General features: G+C 41.4%; 1 protein-coding gene across 1 annotated transcript in view; it reads left to right on the top strand.

The window, feature by feature from the left end:
* Positions 1–962: 962 nt before the first annotated feature.
* The window catches only part of WLS (Wnt ligand secretion mediator), a 100951-nt gene continuing 83057 nt past the window's right edge, over positions 963–18856 (top strand). The window contains exon 1 of the mRNA XM_039217397.1: positions 963–1308. Coding sequence (XP_039073328.1) covers positions 1203–1308 — 106 coding nt within the window. The 5' untranslated portion in view covers positions 963–1202. The remainder of the gene's footprint in view (positions 1309–18856) is intronic.

The following is an 18856-nucleotide window of genomic DNA, read 5'->3' as shown; positions in this document are numbered from 1 at the left end:
TCAGGCTTTTGAAATGCAAACCGTGGGCTTGCTTTCACATTCATTTATTCATTCCACAAAAGTTTATGGAGGACCTACAAGAGGTAGAATTTTGTTAGGCACCACGGGGGGTGGGATTGGGGTACAAAGATGACTAAAACTCGGTCCCTATCGGCCTGGAGTTTACAGCTCTGTGGTGGAGACAAACATGTACACACAAGTCCTCACAATAGGATCTAAGAATGTAAACACAGGAGTCGTAGGGGTTTAATTCACGGAAATACTACACGGAGGTGATTTGGAAACTTGGGTTTTTCTAACGAGCTGGTTTTTAAATGAGGTTTAAAACTCCGATGGAGTAGAATATATATATTTAAAAGCCAGGGTCAAGGCTCTGGAAACTTCTGGAATTGGGGATAATGAAAGGTGGTCTGATTTGGCTACAGCACAGGATTCCTCCACGGGTGCGGTGGGGGAAATTTAGTTGTGTATAAGCCCAGTAACTAAGGGTGGTACCAGGTCGAAGGAAGCGAAGACTTTATTCTGCATCTCTGTGCTTTGACTTAAGCATTTTTTGGGTCCCTTTAAAAATTTCTTTTTCTCTTTCCTAAAGAGAGTTCTAGCATTGCGGGTGGGGCCCATTTCCTAAAGTCAACGCGTAAGTTAAAGGTCTGCAAAGCTGTCCATGGGTGATTTAAATCTCGCACCAGAAAAGGAAACGTGAGAGGCGGGGTAGGGGGAACCCACTTAACAACAACATCAACCCCCAAACGACACCAGCCCCAGGCGGGACAGGCTGCCAGACAGAACCGAGGTCGGGACGCCAGCACCCTCCCGAGCTCGGAGCCCCGCACCGGCGGGCAACGGGGAGAGGAAGAGAGAGGGAGGAGAGGGAGGGAGGAAGCGCGAGAGGGAGGGAGGAAGAAAGGGAGGGAGGGAGGCAGCGTCATGTGATCCGCTTCCCTGCTCCTTTAAGCGTCCACAGGCGGCGGAGCGGCCACAATCACAGCTCCGGGCATTGGGGGAACCCGAGCCGGCTGCGCCGGGGGAATCCGTGCGGGCGCCTTGCGTCCCGGTCCCATCTTCGCCGCGCTCCCGCACCCCTGAAGTTTTGCAGCGCCCAGAAAGGAGGCAAGGGAGGAGGGAGCGTGAGAGGAGAGCAGGCAAAAAGCACACCCTAAAACATTTATTTCAAGGAGGAGAGGAAAAAGGGGGGCGCAAAAATGGCTGGGGCAATTATAGAAAACATGAGCACCAAGAAGCTGTGCATTGTTGGTGGGATTCTGCTCGTGTTCCAAATCATCGCCTTTCTGGTGGGAGGCTTGATTGGTAAGTGCGAGAGCTCCAAACTTTTCCCCCTTTCTCTCTTTTCGGGCCCCTTCCCTCTTTGCCTCTCGGGCTACTTGTTACAGTATCACTGCCTTGCTTCTATGATCTAATTAGTCCGGCTATTGTGCTTAAGAAAGCAGAGCTCCATGGGGCTCCGTGGGGCACAATCCAGTCTAGTGGCTAAGAGAAAAGGAGGGGAAAAAGTTTTGGCCTAGTTTCAGTATCCACTTGAAAGGAAGGAGGGGGGTGACGGGGGTGGGAATCTTAAGCATGGCGACGGATCGCGCGAGGAAGCGCTGGGTTACAAAGTTGATTGCTGCTCCCCCCGCTTTTTCCCGCGTTCCCCCTTTTTCCTCGCCGTTCCCTCCCAATCGGCTGCCGGAGGCAACGTAATAGACTTTATTGGGAACAACAGAAGAGTCAGGGAACTGCGCCCGGCGCTAACCCGGAGTCCTGCTACGGGGCTGTGATCGTTGCCTGTGTAAACCCATTTGGTCGTCTCAGCTAGGGGGTGAGCGTTTGCGTTTTGGGTCCCAACCTTCGCGTCCGCCGCTTCCTCGCAGCACCCCCTCCACCCCCAGCCGCGGCCACGGGCGGGTCAGCGAGGCAGGCCAGGAGGCGCGATGCCGTGGGGTGCGGTGGGAGAAAGTCCTGGCTGGCGCTGCGGGAAGTTGGAGAGGTCGGAGAGGAAAAGCGTATCCGTAAGGTGTTGCTCTTGGCCTCCTGCCCTCTCGCGAATCTCCCCTCCCCCACTTCTCGGAGCCCGCGGAGCTGGGGATTCGGAAGCCCCCAGCCCTCCCCGGGCGCCCAGCAGAGCGCCTCCCGCCCCCGCCGCGGCTCCCCGCAGGTGACAGCTCTCCGGCCCCGGGGACTGCGCCTCCCCCCGCGAGCGCGGCCCGACCTCTGGGAGCCAAACAGGCTTCCGGGTGAAGAAGATGGTCTCACGGATCTTCCACTCGGAAAAACTCCCTCTTGGCTGTCTCTCCATCGTCATGCATCCTCCAGCCTTGCCGTACACTCGCGTCCCCCTCCCCCTTGAGATTTAGGACATCCCGGCAGAAACTTCAGAGCCAACTTTGCAGCGGGCGCGGATGGGGTGGTTTTGCTTTCTTCGCGGATCCGTGAAACTTTGCGGAGTGGAGAGGCCACGGAGGGGCTTTCTCCGCCCGTCCCCTGGCGAGAGTCCGCGCGGCGCGGGCTCCTCGTCGGCGTGGTGCTGAGAGTCGCACAGGCTTGGGCACCTGGAGCCCTGTGTGTGGCGTTTTGACTCCACACTTGGGTTTGATGCGAACGAATTAAAGGGAGTCTGGTTCTTCAAATCACTGTAACATCCAGGCTAATTGTTTTAAACAAAGGAGAGTGGATGAAGCTTCACCGAGGCAGAAATTTCTGGAGGAAATCATGCCTTTCTCTCTGTGTATGTATCCACAAAGCAGAAAGGGGTTCAGAGTTTTACAAGCTCATATTCTCAATATGGGCCAAACAGCTTAATCTTTTTGTTCCTGGAACCCTCACTTCTCAAATGCACACAGGCGCACGCACACACACAACGGGGTTTGGCTTTCCTGTTAGGAGCTCCTGTTTAGCTCGTACAATCTCCATGTTTCCCTGTATTGGATTTTTCGAGGCTCTTAATACATTCTCTGCTGGGAGCTGAAGGCAGCCTTCCCTGTGCCCTCACAGTGATTATGCAGCGGTTACAATTACACCTCTTGTCTCCCTTGATGAGCAGTTGCAGTTAGATGCCATTGGATCTTGTGTGATTTCAGTGGCAGACCATAATTAAAATTTCTTGCACCTTGTGCTTTCAGAATTAAATTGGCCTATTATCCCTGTCTGACCTTCATCCTCTTTGAGGTTTTTGCACAAGCAGCGAACCATTACACATAGTTCCCTGGTGTTTGTTGGTGTGTGTTTCTTTTTCTTTTCCTAAGAAGCTGATCTCCTAGCTTTGAAGAACCCATTATCCACTGTTGTGGGTTTCTTAGGGCACTTCCTGAACTAGTATAATCTCTGGAATCTTAGTACTGTGGAGAAAGGTGCAAGGACACTGGTGAGTGGCTGCTGGACATTAAAGTTGCTGTAGGATCAGAAAGGATCAGAACAGTTATATATTCAAAGGGGGTTTGTCAGAGTAAGTGGTGACAAGGGTCTCTTGATAACCATCTCCAAAGGTTAGTGACAGGTCCTAACTCTAGCTGGATTCCTCTCAATAGATAAACTGTTGCAATTCCAGTTTCCTTGGAAAAGAAAAACATCTATGTGTGACACTTCCTGGGGAGAGTTGTGGAAGTTTACTGCTTAGCTTCCCTCCTTAGTCCTTTGCCAGGGCTGTGTCCCCTTCTCTGGTGGGTGGACTGCAAAGATCAGCACCAGTTCACTTTAAACACTGAATAGTGACTTAGCCCTTTTCTCAACTATTTAGACAGTATTTTTGCTTGTTTTTGCTGTTAAACAAATCTAGGAACTGGGGTACACTACAAGACCCCAAAATGGGAAGTAAATATCAACAAAAGGTAAGTGCAGTGTTTTCCCAGCAGACTTCCCTAAAATGAAAAGCAGGTGACACCGAGCAAAGACTGGAACTTCAACAGAGTGGGCAAGTGGAATCAGTAGTTGAAGACGCAGTTTGTAGGCTGTAAAGTGGAAGTTCAGAAACCTCTTCCTCCACTCTACCCAGTGAAAAGAGAACTCCACTGATAAGTAGAAGTCAGGTGTGTGTGTCATGGTAGAGGAGGGGGGAGGGGAGATGTCTTCACTTCTTTTTAATGCATCTGGAGAGGTCAGTTGAGAAAGTGATACAAACATAATTTACTTTTTTTTTGATCACTGCTGTCTCCCATGAAGGGAAACATGGCAGCCTAGAAAGGGGAGGCTCTGAAAGGCAGAGGTCCTGATTAGAAGTACTCCATACACATATATACAAAGCAAAAACAACCAACACCCCCCACACACACCAGACAGTCATGACACCATGCACCCCAAAGTGACCAGGCAAATGAGTTAACCAACAAGTTTCATTTTCTTCATTGGTAGATCAATGAATTCAAAGTCCCTAGTTAGAAAATTGTACGAATGTTTCAGTACTTGGAGAGTTTTATATGCTATTTATACTGGCATTTGGTTGCAGCCTTTAGAATTGATGATGAAAATTTGAACATTAGATCAAAAGCAAATAGGAGGGATTGGGTGTTGGTTTAGCCAGCTTACATACTTCCCTACCCGAATGGCCTTTTTAGAACCAAGTTTCTGTTTTGTTTGTTAGTTTTTCTTGTGACAATGTCTATATACTGCAAACCTTTAATGGTATTTTGTAAAAAGGCTCTAGAAAGCAATATCTTATAAGGTAGAATTTGGGGTATTTAAAAATTCACTGAATTATGCCATGCTTTTATAAAAACTTTGAACTAGTATAAAACGATGGATCTGATTGTTTTCTTATGTGTTGAGAAGGTTTATTAAGTGGCTAGCTTCTTTAGAATTTAGAATGCATTTACAAACTTAACCCCTAAAGGAAAAGAAAATATTTTTAAAGATGTAGCCTAATCTTTATCCTCCTTAAAAATAAGCCTGCAGAAAATGTAAAAAATAATTTCCCTTTGATTTCATGTTTGGTGAATTTAGTTCATGGAGAGGCAGCTGCAGGGGTGGTGGAATTGGGGAGGGGAAGGAGAACCATGTGCCCTGAAACAAGAGTGCAGCCTACTAAAAATCATGAACTTGAATCCCTGGCCCATTATGTGCAATTTGCTCAGCTTCAAATTAGTCATGTCTGGGGGATATAATGGTTGAAAAAGCAGGTCACTGTTCCCACCTGTTCTAAAACTGTTAAGAGTATGAAGATCAGAACTGAATGAATAAAAAATGATTTCATTGTTTTAAGCATAGCATAAATGAGAATATTCCAAACTTAAACTCCACAGAAGTATCAACAAATTGCCAATTATTGTATCTTTAGGGAGAATTGATTTCTTTCAAAAGCTTACCATACCAGTAGCCTTTTCTGTTTTGTTTTTTTTAATGCTGAGAATGCTATGTGTATATATAAGCATATATAATCACTTAATTTTTACATGGACTTACCTACTGCTTTTCATTGATATAACCCATATTTTTGTGCTACTATTATTTAAATGGGAACTATTGATAATCTTGATTGTGATCCACTTGTGTGAATTTTTGTTTCTGCTATTCTTATTTGGAAGTTCCAGGATTTTAAGAAATTAAAATTATGCAGTGTTAATGTAAAGGCTAAGCAGAGTATGTAAAGGTTTGCCTCCCGGTACATTCGGTTTTAAGTTCATGGTATTTATTATTTTATCAAATATTAATAATATAATACTAGTAATCCTGCAGTGTTGGGTGTCTGGTGAAAATCTCAAAAAGAAATAATTACTTGGCTTTTGATTGATGTTAGCCCACGTTACTTTCTGTATTTGATTCTACTTTTTATTTTGTAAAATTTCATATCTGATTAAACCGTGTCATTTGTTTTCTTTGTTAAACTACTGGAGTAATTAATGTGGTTTGTATGAGTACTGTGCAGTTTCAAAAATTCTTCTTGTAAAAGGTGGGAAATTTTTTATAGCTGATATTACATTACTTGACTTTTAAACTTAACTACTGCTTGGTTATTGCAACAAAACCATGCTTGTTCTAACAATCCCAAACCATGCTTTCCTCTAATCATTCCATACAGCCTGTCTGGCCTTCTTTTGGTACTTTCCCTTTTCCTTATTTCAAGTGAGAAACATTTCCTTGAGATAATTGTGCACTGTATGGCTTTGTAAGGTTTTCAAATCTCAGATCTAGACTCAAAGCCTTGCCTAGCTAGTTGACATTTTGCAATAATTTGGCATTAAAATTTTTTTTAAATCCATATAGACTGAGGAAAGATCCTTACCTTATCTTCCTCATAAAGGTGTTTCTATGGAGATTTAGAATTTGAGATTGTATGAAAGTTCTTAGCGTAGAGTTCACACCTAACATATAAAATGTTGATTAGAGCCTGCTGTGTGCCCAGGTTAGGGCTGCAGTGCTGATTGGGGGTTAGGAAAGAGAGAACTTGTAAGCCTAAGTAACCTAGGAGAGCCAGAGGTAGAAAAGAGCCCTTCTTAATCTGAGAACGCATACATGAAATGAGAAACCCTGTTAATTTAATTATACTAGCAAATAGTTTTGTTAATATTTCATCTTGAAATAAGTTTATTGCTAAAAGAATATAACAAATGTTATAACATATTAGTTTAATGTGCACTGTGTGCCAGACCTTATCTAATTTAATCCATGCAAAGCCTTGCCAGATTGGTGGTGGTGTACCAATTTTACATGTAAGTAAACTGAGATTACCTAGCTAGTCAGGGGCAAAGCTCTGAATGGGCTCCAAACAGTCTGACATCAGAACCACATTCTCCACCATCAGCCCCTACCTCCCAAAGCCTTGACTTTTAAGATTGAATAAACGTAGTTTAAAGCCAGAAAGATGATGAGTAACATTATAAATGCAACTGCTTTTTTATTTGAATCATTAGGTAATGTTGCAAATGGAAAAAAAATCAAATATGATGATGAGTGAAATGGAGTTCAGCTTTACATAACTGCCTGGCTAGGGCTATGGGAGGACACCTTTTGAGAAGTCTGTATATGCCCATCTGACCACTTTCTTACAGGCTCCAACTAGTTTCTATAATTGTATGAATCATCCAGTTGGCTGAGCAACCAAGTTCATTATCCATAAAAGCATTTGAGTTCTGCCACTTTAAGGAAGATTACTTGATTTTATTTTCTCAGGTTAGTGGTTTTAACTTATTTATGTAGTTGCATGTGTCTGGACTCTTCCAAAGGAAGCAGAGAGAAGGAAATCAGCTGTGGTTGGAGAGGATTTTAGAGGGTGTGGATTGACAGTGATGGTAGAGCAATTGAAAAAAGAGCCTTTTACTTAGAGTTGAAAATTCTGTTCCCCAAAGGATAATTTCTGTTTGTGTACACACCCATGCATAATAATGAGAGTATTTCAAACTAGAGGTTTCCATGCTGACACCATGAATAGGTACATTTTGTTCTTTGGAAAAAACGCTGATAGACTTTGTCTATTCAAAGATTTACTGCTCTCAATTTTGATAGAGGCTCTAAGAGATGATAGGAGACAGGGAACATCAAGACGTGAAATGATCATATCTATTTCATTAATGTCTTGTGTCTTCTCTGGAGTGTTGTGATGGTGGCTTAATAGAATAGACGGATGTGCCAGATGTGGACATTTCCGAGAGAACATGTCTGGAGAAGGAGAGAGATGGGGGTGGAGAGGAACTGGAGGTGTTGACAGTTTCAAACTTGATGATGAAATGTTTTGCAATTACCATTTTCATAATAGGACTGATCTAAAAGGATTTCTAAATAGCAGAAAAGAGCAACTCATGTTTTAGAATACAAAAATACTTAGGCTCACCTTTTCACCTTTTACTGCCACCTCTTCTCCCCTGCTTCTAACATGTTCTACCTCTAATTAAATTTTATAGGGGAGCAAAAGCAATAATCAGATTGTCATCAGACCAGTAGTGAGGGATTTGGTTTATTATGATTTGTTGCTTTTTGAGGATTTATTAGGTGGCAGTGGAAAGTATTTTACTTGTATTGATTCATTTAATGATCGTAACAAACTAGAGAAGCAGATTCTTTCTCCAGTTTTCAGATGGATCAGATGCTCGTTTAAAGAACTTTTCAGAGGTGACAGAGGTAGTAAAGAAGGCAGGCACTCAAGTGCATGATCTTTGAGTCCTAAGCGATACTCTAATGCCACTCTCCTATTGTTCCTTTAATTCCTATAGGAAACAAGTTGTTGAGTGTGATAAAATTGACTCTGCACGGATTTAATAGAAGATGGAAGCTGAGTTTCCCCTTTTTCTGTTTCTACCTCTTTCCAAAACCACATACTCCCGCCACTGCACGGGTACTGATCATTGTCCTAGTTACTTCCTAAACAAATGATCCCAATTTTGAATACAGCAGCCACTGTAAATGTTGACCAGTGCTTGCAGGCCATTCTGGTGGCAGGAATGGGTGCAAACCTGAAAAAATAATATCCCAGCTCCCTCCAAAAAGAAATTATTACACACAGTAAAGAGGAACTGAAGATTGTTATTGAAATTGTGTCAAAATAACCAACCTCCTGAATGCCCGGAATGCAGCCTGGACGTAGAATTCAGAATAGATCCTGAATATAGCTGTTGAGTACAAGAGAGGGGAAGGAAAATGAGGGTAGAATATGGACTCAGGAAAGAAAAAGTAAGGCCTTTATAGAATACAAGGCCATCTCTTTGGGATACAGCTTGTACTTGGATTTCCAAAACCTATTTCCGATACCACCCACTTCCTGCACGCTGTGCTAGAGTTTCTATCTCCTCTGGGCGATAGAAACAGGATTTTAAAATCCTAGGCCTCCAAGGGCAATTTTCTGCTCTCTCTTTTTCCTTCCTACTCCATTCTGTTAACATTTCCAGGTAAAGAAGTGTTCTTTCTTCACTAGCCCCTAGGAATTATAGGGCCTTCTTAAACTTCTGGTTAATTCAGAAGGCTTAACTCAGAGGCTTTATCCACAAATACACATTTCCAAGAAAGCAGAGGTAATTGAAAGAAGATGCCAAGTTATTACATTTGTTTTGGCAAAGTGTTATGATTTTTCATTAGAAAGAAGGTAATAGATCTGTAAATGGCTGGCTCAGTTTCTTTGCAAACCCCAGATTAATAAGGCTAAGCTCACGAGAGCTGGTTGGGGGCCAGTTAACTGCTGCCTTAGCCCTGGCTGAGCCCCTCCCAGAGAGAGCTCCTGATCTCAAGACCGTATCACATGGTGGAGAGAAGCTTGACTGGAGCCAAGAGCCCACCTGTGGTCTCAATGATCTCGAGTCACAAAAGCCCCTTGGCATCCCTTCTCAACTGTGATGTGGGACAGATCCCTCCTACATCATGGATGATGGCTGTGAGGAGCCACCCTATCCAGGACATGGCACCCCTTGGGGTTGTCTCACTGAACCAAGCCCACCAAAGATGTGATTCCCAGAGGACTCTTCACTGACGCCATCTGCTTAACCCCATATCCATCTTTCCTACTTTTCTTTCTCTGTTCCTCTCTCTTCCTAGATCTGGAGCAACTTAACTACGACAGTGTTTATACTGTGTCATTTTTCTAACACCTCCAGATTCAGGAGGAATGGGAATGACCCAAAATATGACCTGGGTTTGGATTTAAGAGTGCACAGAGAGATCATCCTGCTTTCTCACATTAATTCTCATGTTATCATGGCATGTCTCATAATGAGCCTTCCCCAAAAGGTAGATATTAACATGTTGTAGATTACTAGTAAATAAGAATGCAAGTCTAAATCAAACATTGTCCTAAGGCATGCACATTTTATTCCAGGAGAATCCCTCATGCTTTTACTCAAAGTCTGTTCATTACTTTTGCTTTATACACAGTTTAAAAAAATATTTACATAATCTCTACTCCCAATGTGGGAATGTGGGTCTTCTACAAACAACCCCAAGCTCTAGAGTTGCGTGGTGTACCCACTGAGCCAGCCAGGTGTCCCTATTTTTTTTAACTTTATGTATTTGTTTTGAGGGAGGGAGAGAGACAGACAGAGGAGAGAGAAAGAGAGGGAGAGAGGTAGCGAACAATACTGAGCAGTGGAGAGTCAGAGAGAGAGGGAGAGAAAGAGAATCGCTAGCAGGCTCTGCATCACCAGCATAGAGCCTGACGTGGGGCCAGAACTCACAAACAATGAGATCATAACCTGAGCCAAAACCAGAAGTCAGATGCTTCACCAACTGAGCCACCCAGGAGCCCCTAGGTGCCCCTGCTTTATACACAATTTTAATAGAGCTTTAGTAAGCCATTTTCTAAGTCCACGACAGTTGGCATGATTTGTCACCAAAATTCACTGGTAGCAGAAAGATGCAGGAGTGTAGTAGGTAATATCAGGACAAAGGAGGAATGTCCAGGATTCTGGGACTCTGGGATACGGGAGAGTCATTTCATACCTCAGTAGCCCTCCTTGGTGGCATCATTACTTTATAGGCCGATATAGTATTTGATTCTGCTCTAAAGCTGTGTGGTCTTATTACTTGCCATGAGTGTAGCTTTTTGGGTCCACTCTATCTGTATGTGTTGATGGTATTTGGCCTGAATGGAAGTTGTGGCGCTTTTGCTATTAAATTGTAAAAAGGGCCTTGGAGGCCATCTTGTCCTACCTCCTTGGAGGAGGAATCAGAGTCCCAGGAAAAGGAAAGGACTCAGTTTATATAATTAGAGGCACAGCCATGGCTTGGACTCAGATTCTAATGCTAATCAGCACTGCAAGCAGATATGTGCTTCTGAGTTTCAGCATGAAGATCATCTAAAGGCCATAGACTTAATGTGCAGAAAATTCCCAACTTGTGGTTTTTACAACTCTGTTGACTCTTCTGTTACTCGAAAATAAAATAGCAATAACTTTAATGCCTTCTCCCTCTAATATAATATTTGTAAACTTAATATTCTTAGCAATAGAGTTACATATAGTGTTATGCCGTTCTTTTGTTTTTTATTTTTTATTAATGTTTATTTTCTTTATTTTGAGAGAGAAAGTTATAGGGTATGGGCAGGAGAGGGTCAGGGGGAGAGGGAGAGAGAGAGAATCCCAAGCAGGCTCCATGCTAGCGTAGAGCCAGCTTGGGGCTCCAAGTCAGGAACTGTGAGATAATAACCTGAGCCAAAATCAAGAGTCAGATGCTTTACTGACTGAGCCACTCAGGTGCCCCAATGCTATGCTGTTCTGTGTGAATTTTAAAGAACACCACAGAATTTAAAACAACAACTAAATTCCTTCCTTGCTTGCTGAATATGGTACGTGCCCTAACTCTTGCTTGAAAAATGTACATTTGAAACATAAATTTAAAAAACAAAACAAAACAGGGGCCCCTGAGTGGCTCAGTGGGTTAAGCGTCTGGCTCTTGATCATGTCATGATCTCATGGTTCATTAGTTCCAGCCCCATGTCTGGCTCTGTGCTGACATTGAAAAGATTGCTTGTGATTCTCTCTTTCCCTCTCTCTCTCTGTCCCTCCCTGCTCTCACTCTCTGTCTCCTAAAATAAATAAACTTTAAAACAAAAAACAAAAGACGACAACACTCCAAGACTATGGCCCTTCCTAATCCAATCAAAGTACTGTCCTTCTGTTTAGTTTTAAGACTTAATCAGCCTGAGGCTCCCATGTCTAAATTCTGTGACTGACTTTTGTGCTTTCAGGGAATGTTTGTGGCAGGCATAATTCTGAAGTTGTACTGAGTTTGGGGAAGCGACATGCCCTATATTTTTTTGGTCTTTTACATACAAAGGAGACAACAAACTTGTTCATTCTTCATCTCTGCCACCTCTTTACTTGGAAGGTAGTTGCAAGCAGAAAATTCAAATTGTGAAAATAGGGTTTAAAACATTGAGAGTCCCATGACATTATGACTGCCACGCATATTTTTGTGATTCAAGAGGTACAAGGGTTATATTGTAAATTCTTAACTCCTCTGCCTTTTTGTTGAAAGTAAACAGAGTCACAAAGCACTATGTTTTTTCTGCATCCTCTGATTTAGTGGGAAGGAATATGGACTTTTTTGTTGAGGTATAATTAACCTACAATGTATTAGTTTCCAGTGTACAACATAATGGTTTGATATTTGTATACCCTGTGAAATGATCACCACAATAAGTCTAATTGCCATACAAATTTGCAAAGCAGTTTTTTCTTGTGATGAGAATCTATTTATTTATTTATTTATTTTGAGAGAGAGAGAGAGAGAGAGAGAGAGAGCGCGCAAGCATTAGTATGAGTAAAGGGAGAGGCACAGAAGGAGGGGGAGAGAAAGAATCCCAAGCAGACTCTGCACTGTAAGCACACAGCCTGATGCAGGGCTCAGACCCATGGACCATGAGATCAGGACCAGAGCTAAAACCAAAAGTTGGACACTTAACCAACTGAGCCACCCAGTTGCCCTGGTCATGAGAACCTTTAAGATGTACTCTTTTAGCAATTTTCAAATATGCAATACAATATTATTGACTATAGACCATGCTGTACACTAATTACATCCCCATGGCTTATTTTAGAATTGGAAGTTTGTATCTCTTGACCTTTTTCATCAATTTTACCTAACCCCTAACCCCCTTCTGGTAACAACCAATCTATTCCCTGTGTCTATTAGTTTTGTTTTGTTTGTTCATTTGTTTTGTTTTTTCAGATTCCATGCATAAGTGAAATCATATGATATTGTCTTTGTCTGACTTATTTTACTTAGCATAATACATTCAGGGTTCATCTGTGTTGTTTCAAATGGCAAGACCCCATTCTTTTTTATGGGTCAGTAGTATTCCATTGTATATATACACCACACCTTCTTTATCCATTCATCTATCAGTGGACACTTAGAATGTTTCCATATCTTGACTATTGTAAATAATGCTGCAATGACTAGGGGGTGCATATATATATTTTTAGAATTAGTGTTTTCATTTTCTTTGGATAAATAACCAGAGGTAGAATTACTGGATCGTATGGTCATTTAATTTTTAATATTTTGAGGAACCTCCATAGGTTTTCCACTGTTTTACAGAGTGGCTGCTCTAACTTACATTGTAACAGTGCATAAGGGTTCCCTTTATTCCACATCTTTGCCAGCACTTGTTATTTCTTGTCTTTTTGATACTAGCCATTCTAACAGGTATGCAGTGATATCTCACTATGGTTTTGATTTGCACCTCTGTGATGATTAGTTATGTTGAACATCTTTTCATATGTCTGTTAGCCATCCGTATGTCTTCTTTGGAAAAGTGCCTATTCAGATTGTCTGCTCATTTTTAAATCAGATTCTTTGTTTGCTTGTGTGTGTGTGTGTGTGTGTGTGTACATGTGTATGTTGTTGTTATTGAGTTGTATGAATTCTGGGATTAAAAATTTTTTTAAGTAGGCTCCATTCCCAGCATGGAGCCCAGTGTGGGGCTTGAACTCACAACTCTTGAGATCAAGAATCATATGCTCTACTGAGTCGGCCAGGTGCCCCAAGTTCTTTGTGTGTTTTGGATATTAACCTCTCTTTGGATATATGTTTTCCAAATATTTTCTATTCAGTAGATTTCCTTTTCATTTTGTTGATGGTTTCCTTTGCTGCACAGAAGCTTTTTAGTTTGATGTAGCCTCGCTTGTTTATTTTTGCTTTCGTTGCCCTTGCCTTTGAAGTCAGATCCAAAAAGTCATTGCCAAGATCAATGTCAAGGAGCTTACCAGCTATATTTTCTTCTAAGAGTTCTATGGTTTCAGGTCATACATTCAAGTCTTTAATCCATCCTTAGTTTATTTTTGTGCATGGTGTAGGATAGTAATCTAATTTCATTCTTTTGCACGTGGCTGTCCAGTTTTCACATTTGCTGAAGAGACCAACCTTTCCCCATTATATATGCTTGCTTCAAATCTTGACTTGTAAGACTCTTTTTAACATGCTTGCCTTTAGGTGATCACAACCAAAAAGTTGGATTCCACATTTTATTAAATCCATCCCTTTCTCAAGGCAGATCAGGTCTTTTTGAGGCCCTGTTCTTTTTTACTCTGGGTTCTTACAGATTTTATCTGCTCTCATTTAGGTTGTAACTCGCCCAAGAACGGAATGCCTTACATGTGGAAAAGACACGTCCCCGCATTCCTTTCTTTTCTCTGTTTCTGTTGAGCTAGTTGTGGCTTGTGTAAAATGGGCTCCAACTTTAGCCCCAGCGTGCCTGGGCCAAGGGAAGTTGTAGATAAGATTTTTACTTAGACTGTGAAAAGACTGCACCGTGGGCCTGGCTGTCATTTATAGAACGCACCTCTGTAAGCTTAGAAGGGATCAGCTTCTTCAGAATTAGAGGTGAGAGTGGAGTGGTGAGTGGCTGTGACTGGCAACCCTGGGACCTTAGACATCCTTTGAGTCAGTCTTCCTCCTTATTTTACAAAGTTTGCAGGTTCATGAGAGAGCTGGTGTTAAATCCCTGGCACCATTCTTTCAACGTGCCCAAACAGAAAAGAGTTTTGCACTATGAGAACATGATATTTCTGGATAATAGTTGATGAAAGAGGAAGAAATAAGATAATTTGTAGACACAAGATTTTTAAACAAAAAGGACACTTGAGGTCACCTTTCAATTAGCATGTTTCTTTTTTTATAGGTATCAGAAGAATCCCTCCCTTCCCCACTTCTCTATCCCACCCACCTGTTAAAAAAGGGAAAGAGAGAAAATATAGTTTGGAAGAAGGATCAGCCGTATGTTTGGGATTTGAACAAAATCAGCATTAAATATATATTTGAGATGATAGTATTTCTTTGTCAGGACTTTCTTTGTTAGGTACTGATACCAGCTCCATCCAGGGAAGCCCTCTGTCTCATTATAGAGTAAGCCTCGTGGTGAAGCAGAACTGCTGCAGTAATTTTGAAAATTTCCTTTGAGGACTTGGGCTTCTTGTGGCATTCCTAGGGAACACTCTGTAAACACATAGTGCCAGTTTCTGGCATATGGTTTTCCTTATGAGGTTTCTGTTTTTGATAAATGTACTGATCCTTCCATTCAAAGTGATCAGATTTCTAACTGATGGCCTGTGGTTTTATGTTTAATCAATGGGTGTGATCTGGGATATTATCAAACTTGCTTTGTAACTTGGATAAACCATTTACGTGCTGTGAGCCTCAGTTTCCTCATCTGAAGGGCACCTGGCTAGCTCAGTAGAGTATGTGACTCTTGATCTCAGGAGAGTGTGTTCAAGCCCCACATTGGATGTAGAACATACTTAAAAAAATAAATTAAGTAAATAAAAATTTCCCTTTCATAGAGAGGTTGTAGGGTTTAATGAGAAAACGTAAAGTGTTGGATCAATCCATATATGTTAACGATTTCCCCGATGTACAAGTTGTCGCTAATTAACTTCTCAAGGTTCTCTTCCTCCCTCCCTTCCTCTTTCTTTCTTTCTTTCTTTCTTTCTTTCTTTCTTTTTTTCCTTCTCTTCTCTGGTTAGGCTTGTAGTAGATTATTTCTGCTTCTTAGTGGATTATTGAAAATTAAAACCCAGCAACCCTGTTCGATAGCCTTCTATTAGGCACAATGCATGCTAGCCAGCAATTTAAGAAGAATGTCATTTACCCATTTGGCAAATTAGACTGATTAACTTTTTGATCCAGTTAGTGATAGTTTTCACCAAGGTTTAATTTGAATCTTAAATTTTGTTTTTAAAATGCTAGATAAGTTTTCATGGCTCTTCACAGCATGGATAAGCGCAGGTAGCAAGACTTTTAAATGGATATTACTCAATACATGGAAGAGATATATTCCATCCATGCTTGCTGCAAAGGGAATCCCAGTAGTTCTGTTTTAAATTATAAAATTAAAGTCGTTATCCATTGGGAATTTATTTTGCTTCTAGATACAACGTAAATGACAAAGACCTTTGAAAGTCAAGCTTCAAGGAAAAAATGATTCTTTTTCTTATAAAATATTAACTACTTCTGAGACAGTAGCTAGAATTATAATGCTATATTGTAAGAAATTATAAACAAAAAGTAAAGATGAAAATATAACCTCTGTAAGACTGTAAGCTACATGAGAGCAAGGAATATCTAATTTGCTTACCTTCATCTTTTTTTTCAAAGTTCATTTATTTTGAGAAGAGAGAGAGAGTCTTCAGGGCAGGGACAGAGAAAGCAGGGGAGAGAGAAGCTTAAGCAGACTCTATGCTATCATCCCAGATTCCGACATGGGGCTCAATCTCATGAACTGTGAGATCATGACCTGAGCTGATATCAAGAGTTAGACGCTTAACCCACTGAGCCACCAGGCGCCCCTGCTTACCTTTATCTTGACTGGTGACAACAGGGTAGTACAGTATAGGTGACCAGAAAAACTTCTAGAAGAAAGAAAGAAAAAGAAATGCCTTGCATTTGGACTTACTGCAGAAATAGCTAAAATGCTTCAACTTTAAGGTTTGCCCTAAGACTTTAACATTATATTCCAAACTAGTCTCGTATAATTTAAATGAGAGGGATGTTTCTTATTAGTCACTTGAGCTTAAAAGATTGTGCCACCTTCATGGTTTGTATGCTTCCATATATAAAAATGTATAATTTTTGGAGTTTTGGAAAGGGACCTTCGCTATTACATTGTGGAAACTAAGGCCTAGAGAAGTCACAGTGACACAGTAAGATTTGAATGAAGTGTCCTGAGCACTAGTGTTTAATTGCCCATGCCTGTGGTCACACTGATTACCATTATGTCTAATCTATCTATTTGGTCCTCACTTGGCCATAAGGGCAGAAAATTGACTGTGACTGCTTGCCCCTATTGTTGATAAAGTTTTCTGGGAGGAAGGGAACACATACTAGTATCTGTATTTCCAAACTTCAAATATTCAAATGAGAATATTGAATGATAGTGGCAGTTTTGCATCTTATTGTCTTTAAGAAGTAAATGTGTTTCTTCTGCTCCATGAGGGCTGGTTTTTAGGGGCTTCTTTAAGAATACCATATAGTTTGTTTTATTATCTATAAATTTTTAAAGATGGGAAATTCGTTTTTCAAAATTTCCCTCCTAATAATTTTGCAGATGTTACTTGTGGTTCTTCGTAGAGATTGGTAATATATTTATTATGTCAGCTTTTATAACTAACTGCCCTTGACAAGAAAGCTTAATACATTCAAAAAACCACGTCCATGTGCCATTGTGTTCAGCCTGCGGACTGGTGTGTGGGAATGAATTCCTTCTCACCATCCTCCAGGTTCCTGAAGGATACCAAGACACACTGTGCTGAATGTGTGCCTGTGGGCAAAGAGGAACTGGGCCTTCAGACTTGTTAGTGGAGCAGGTGAAGATGGGAAGAGAGATTTGGGGAGCAGATGTCAACTGAGAGAGAAGGAAGCAAAAGCCAGGGAGAAAGCCACGCAGAAGCTGGACTTGAACTTCTCTTAGTTAGAGGAGGGAGTACTTGGGCAGGGGTGGGAGGTGATACAGAGCAGCACAGAGTAAGGGGAGAGGGAGGTGGTGGTGTTGGGAGAATGTGTAGGGGATTGAAAGAAAAGCGGCTAGGAGTGCCTCCTCAGCTGGTCATGATGTTATCCTGTACTCCAAAATAATGACTTTTTTTTTTTTTTTTTTTTTTTTGCTATGGCTCTATGCAGGACTGTAAAGAACAGGTAAAACCCCACTGGCAATGGGAGTTTACTATTCTAAACATAAGCAAGGACTGTGGGGTTTGGAACACTGGATACATATTGCAGCTCCATGTGTTGTCTCTGTGGCCCTGACCAAATTACCGTCTCTTAGAACCTGAGTTTCCTTGTCTCTCAAATCAGTAAAATGGGAGCAGTAAAGCTCATCTCATGATGTTTCTGAGAATTAAATGACACAATAAATGAAAAGATTAAATGAGATAAGAATGTGTACAGTGGCTGACAAATGGTAAACATTTACAATATGCTAGATACTGTTTATACTAGGTCCCATTTTACTATCAATATTATTCTTTTAACCCAGGAGGGAGTTCCTGTTGTTGAGTCCCCCATGGTCCTTTGAGAGGCTGCATAGAAGGTTTTCTGCCTGCTCCAAACTTGGCCATCTTGGTTCAGACAGATGTAGATGCTTCTAGAGTCAGGTTTATGTTGCTTGTATACATTTAAAGCCTAGTGATTAGGAACATGCACTTTTGTTCCCTCCCAATTTTTTTTTGAACCAGAATACAATGATGTTAAAGGTTTTAAAAACAAAGAAAAAAAAACCCTACTGAAATCCATCATATTAATACAATTCCATGCTAATTTTTTATTCTTTTACTTTCTATGACTGAATATTGCCAATTTTATATAAAAAATATAAAAGCCTAGTTAGCAGAGGCTAAAATGTTTATTGTTTACGCCTCCACCAATTGTATGTTTACTTTGGAAATGCAGCAGTCAGCTCCCCCTCTCCTCCTTCTAAACTTTCCTCTGATACTTAACTCAAGATTGCTTGTTGAACCATTGAACCATGGGAAATTCATTTTCAAAATCAGCTTAATTGCTGTGAGACTTTTAATTTGTTCTGGATGATGGTGCTAATGTCTGGGAACTGGGACTGAAGCCCTCCGAAGTTGTTAATTCAATCAGCCGCCGCGCCCTTGCCATGCCTAATGAAGGAGGGGGGGCATCCAGATCCTTCTCACAAAGAGGTTGGGTCCCTCCTGACCACTTCGTCAAAGATGAATAAGAGAGGCCCCACAGTTAGGTCGAACACTTGGGGCAAATTACCAGGGTGTCAGTCCACGTTATCCAAAGCCCTGGGTTGTACTTCCCCAAATAATTATTAAGTAGGTTTTATGTAGGACCCCAGAGTTTTAAGGCATGGATGGGTTCCATGTGCATGTTGCTCACACCTGCTAATCTGCAAAATTCTTTAATCACTGCAATTCTGTTGTGGCTCTGTCTGTAATCTGTAAGATCATAAACATCTCCCCCAGACTATTGATATTCCCGTTAA

The sequence above is a fragment of the Hyaena hyaena genome, unplaced genomic scaffold, assembly GCF_003009895.1.
Source record: "Hyaena hyaena isolate Hyena2069 unplaced genomic scaffold, ASM300989v1 scaffold_685, whole genome shotgun sequence".
NCBI classification, from domain to species: domain Eukaryota; kingdom Metazoa; phylum Chordata; class Mammalia; order Carnivora; family Hyaenidae; genus Hyaena; species Hyaena hyaena.
The sequence above is the reverse complement of the archived record's forward strand: the minus strand, read 5'-3'. Positions and strand labels throughout refer to the sequence as shown.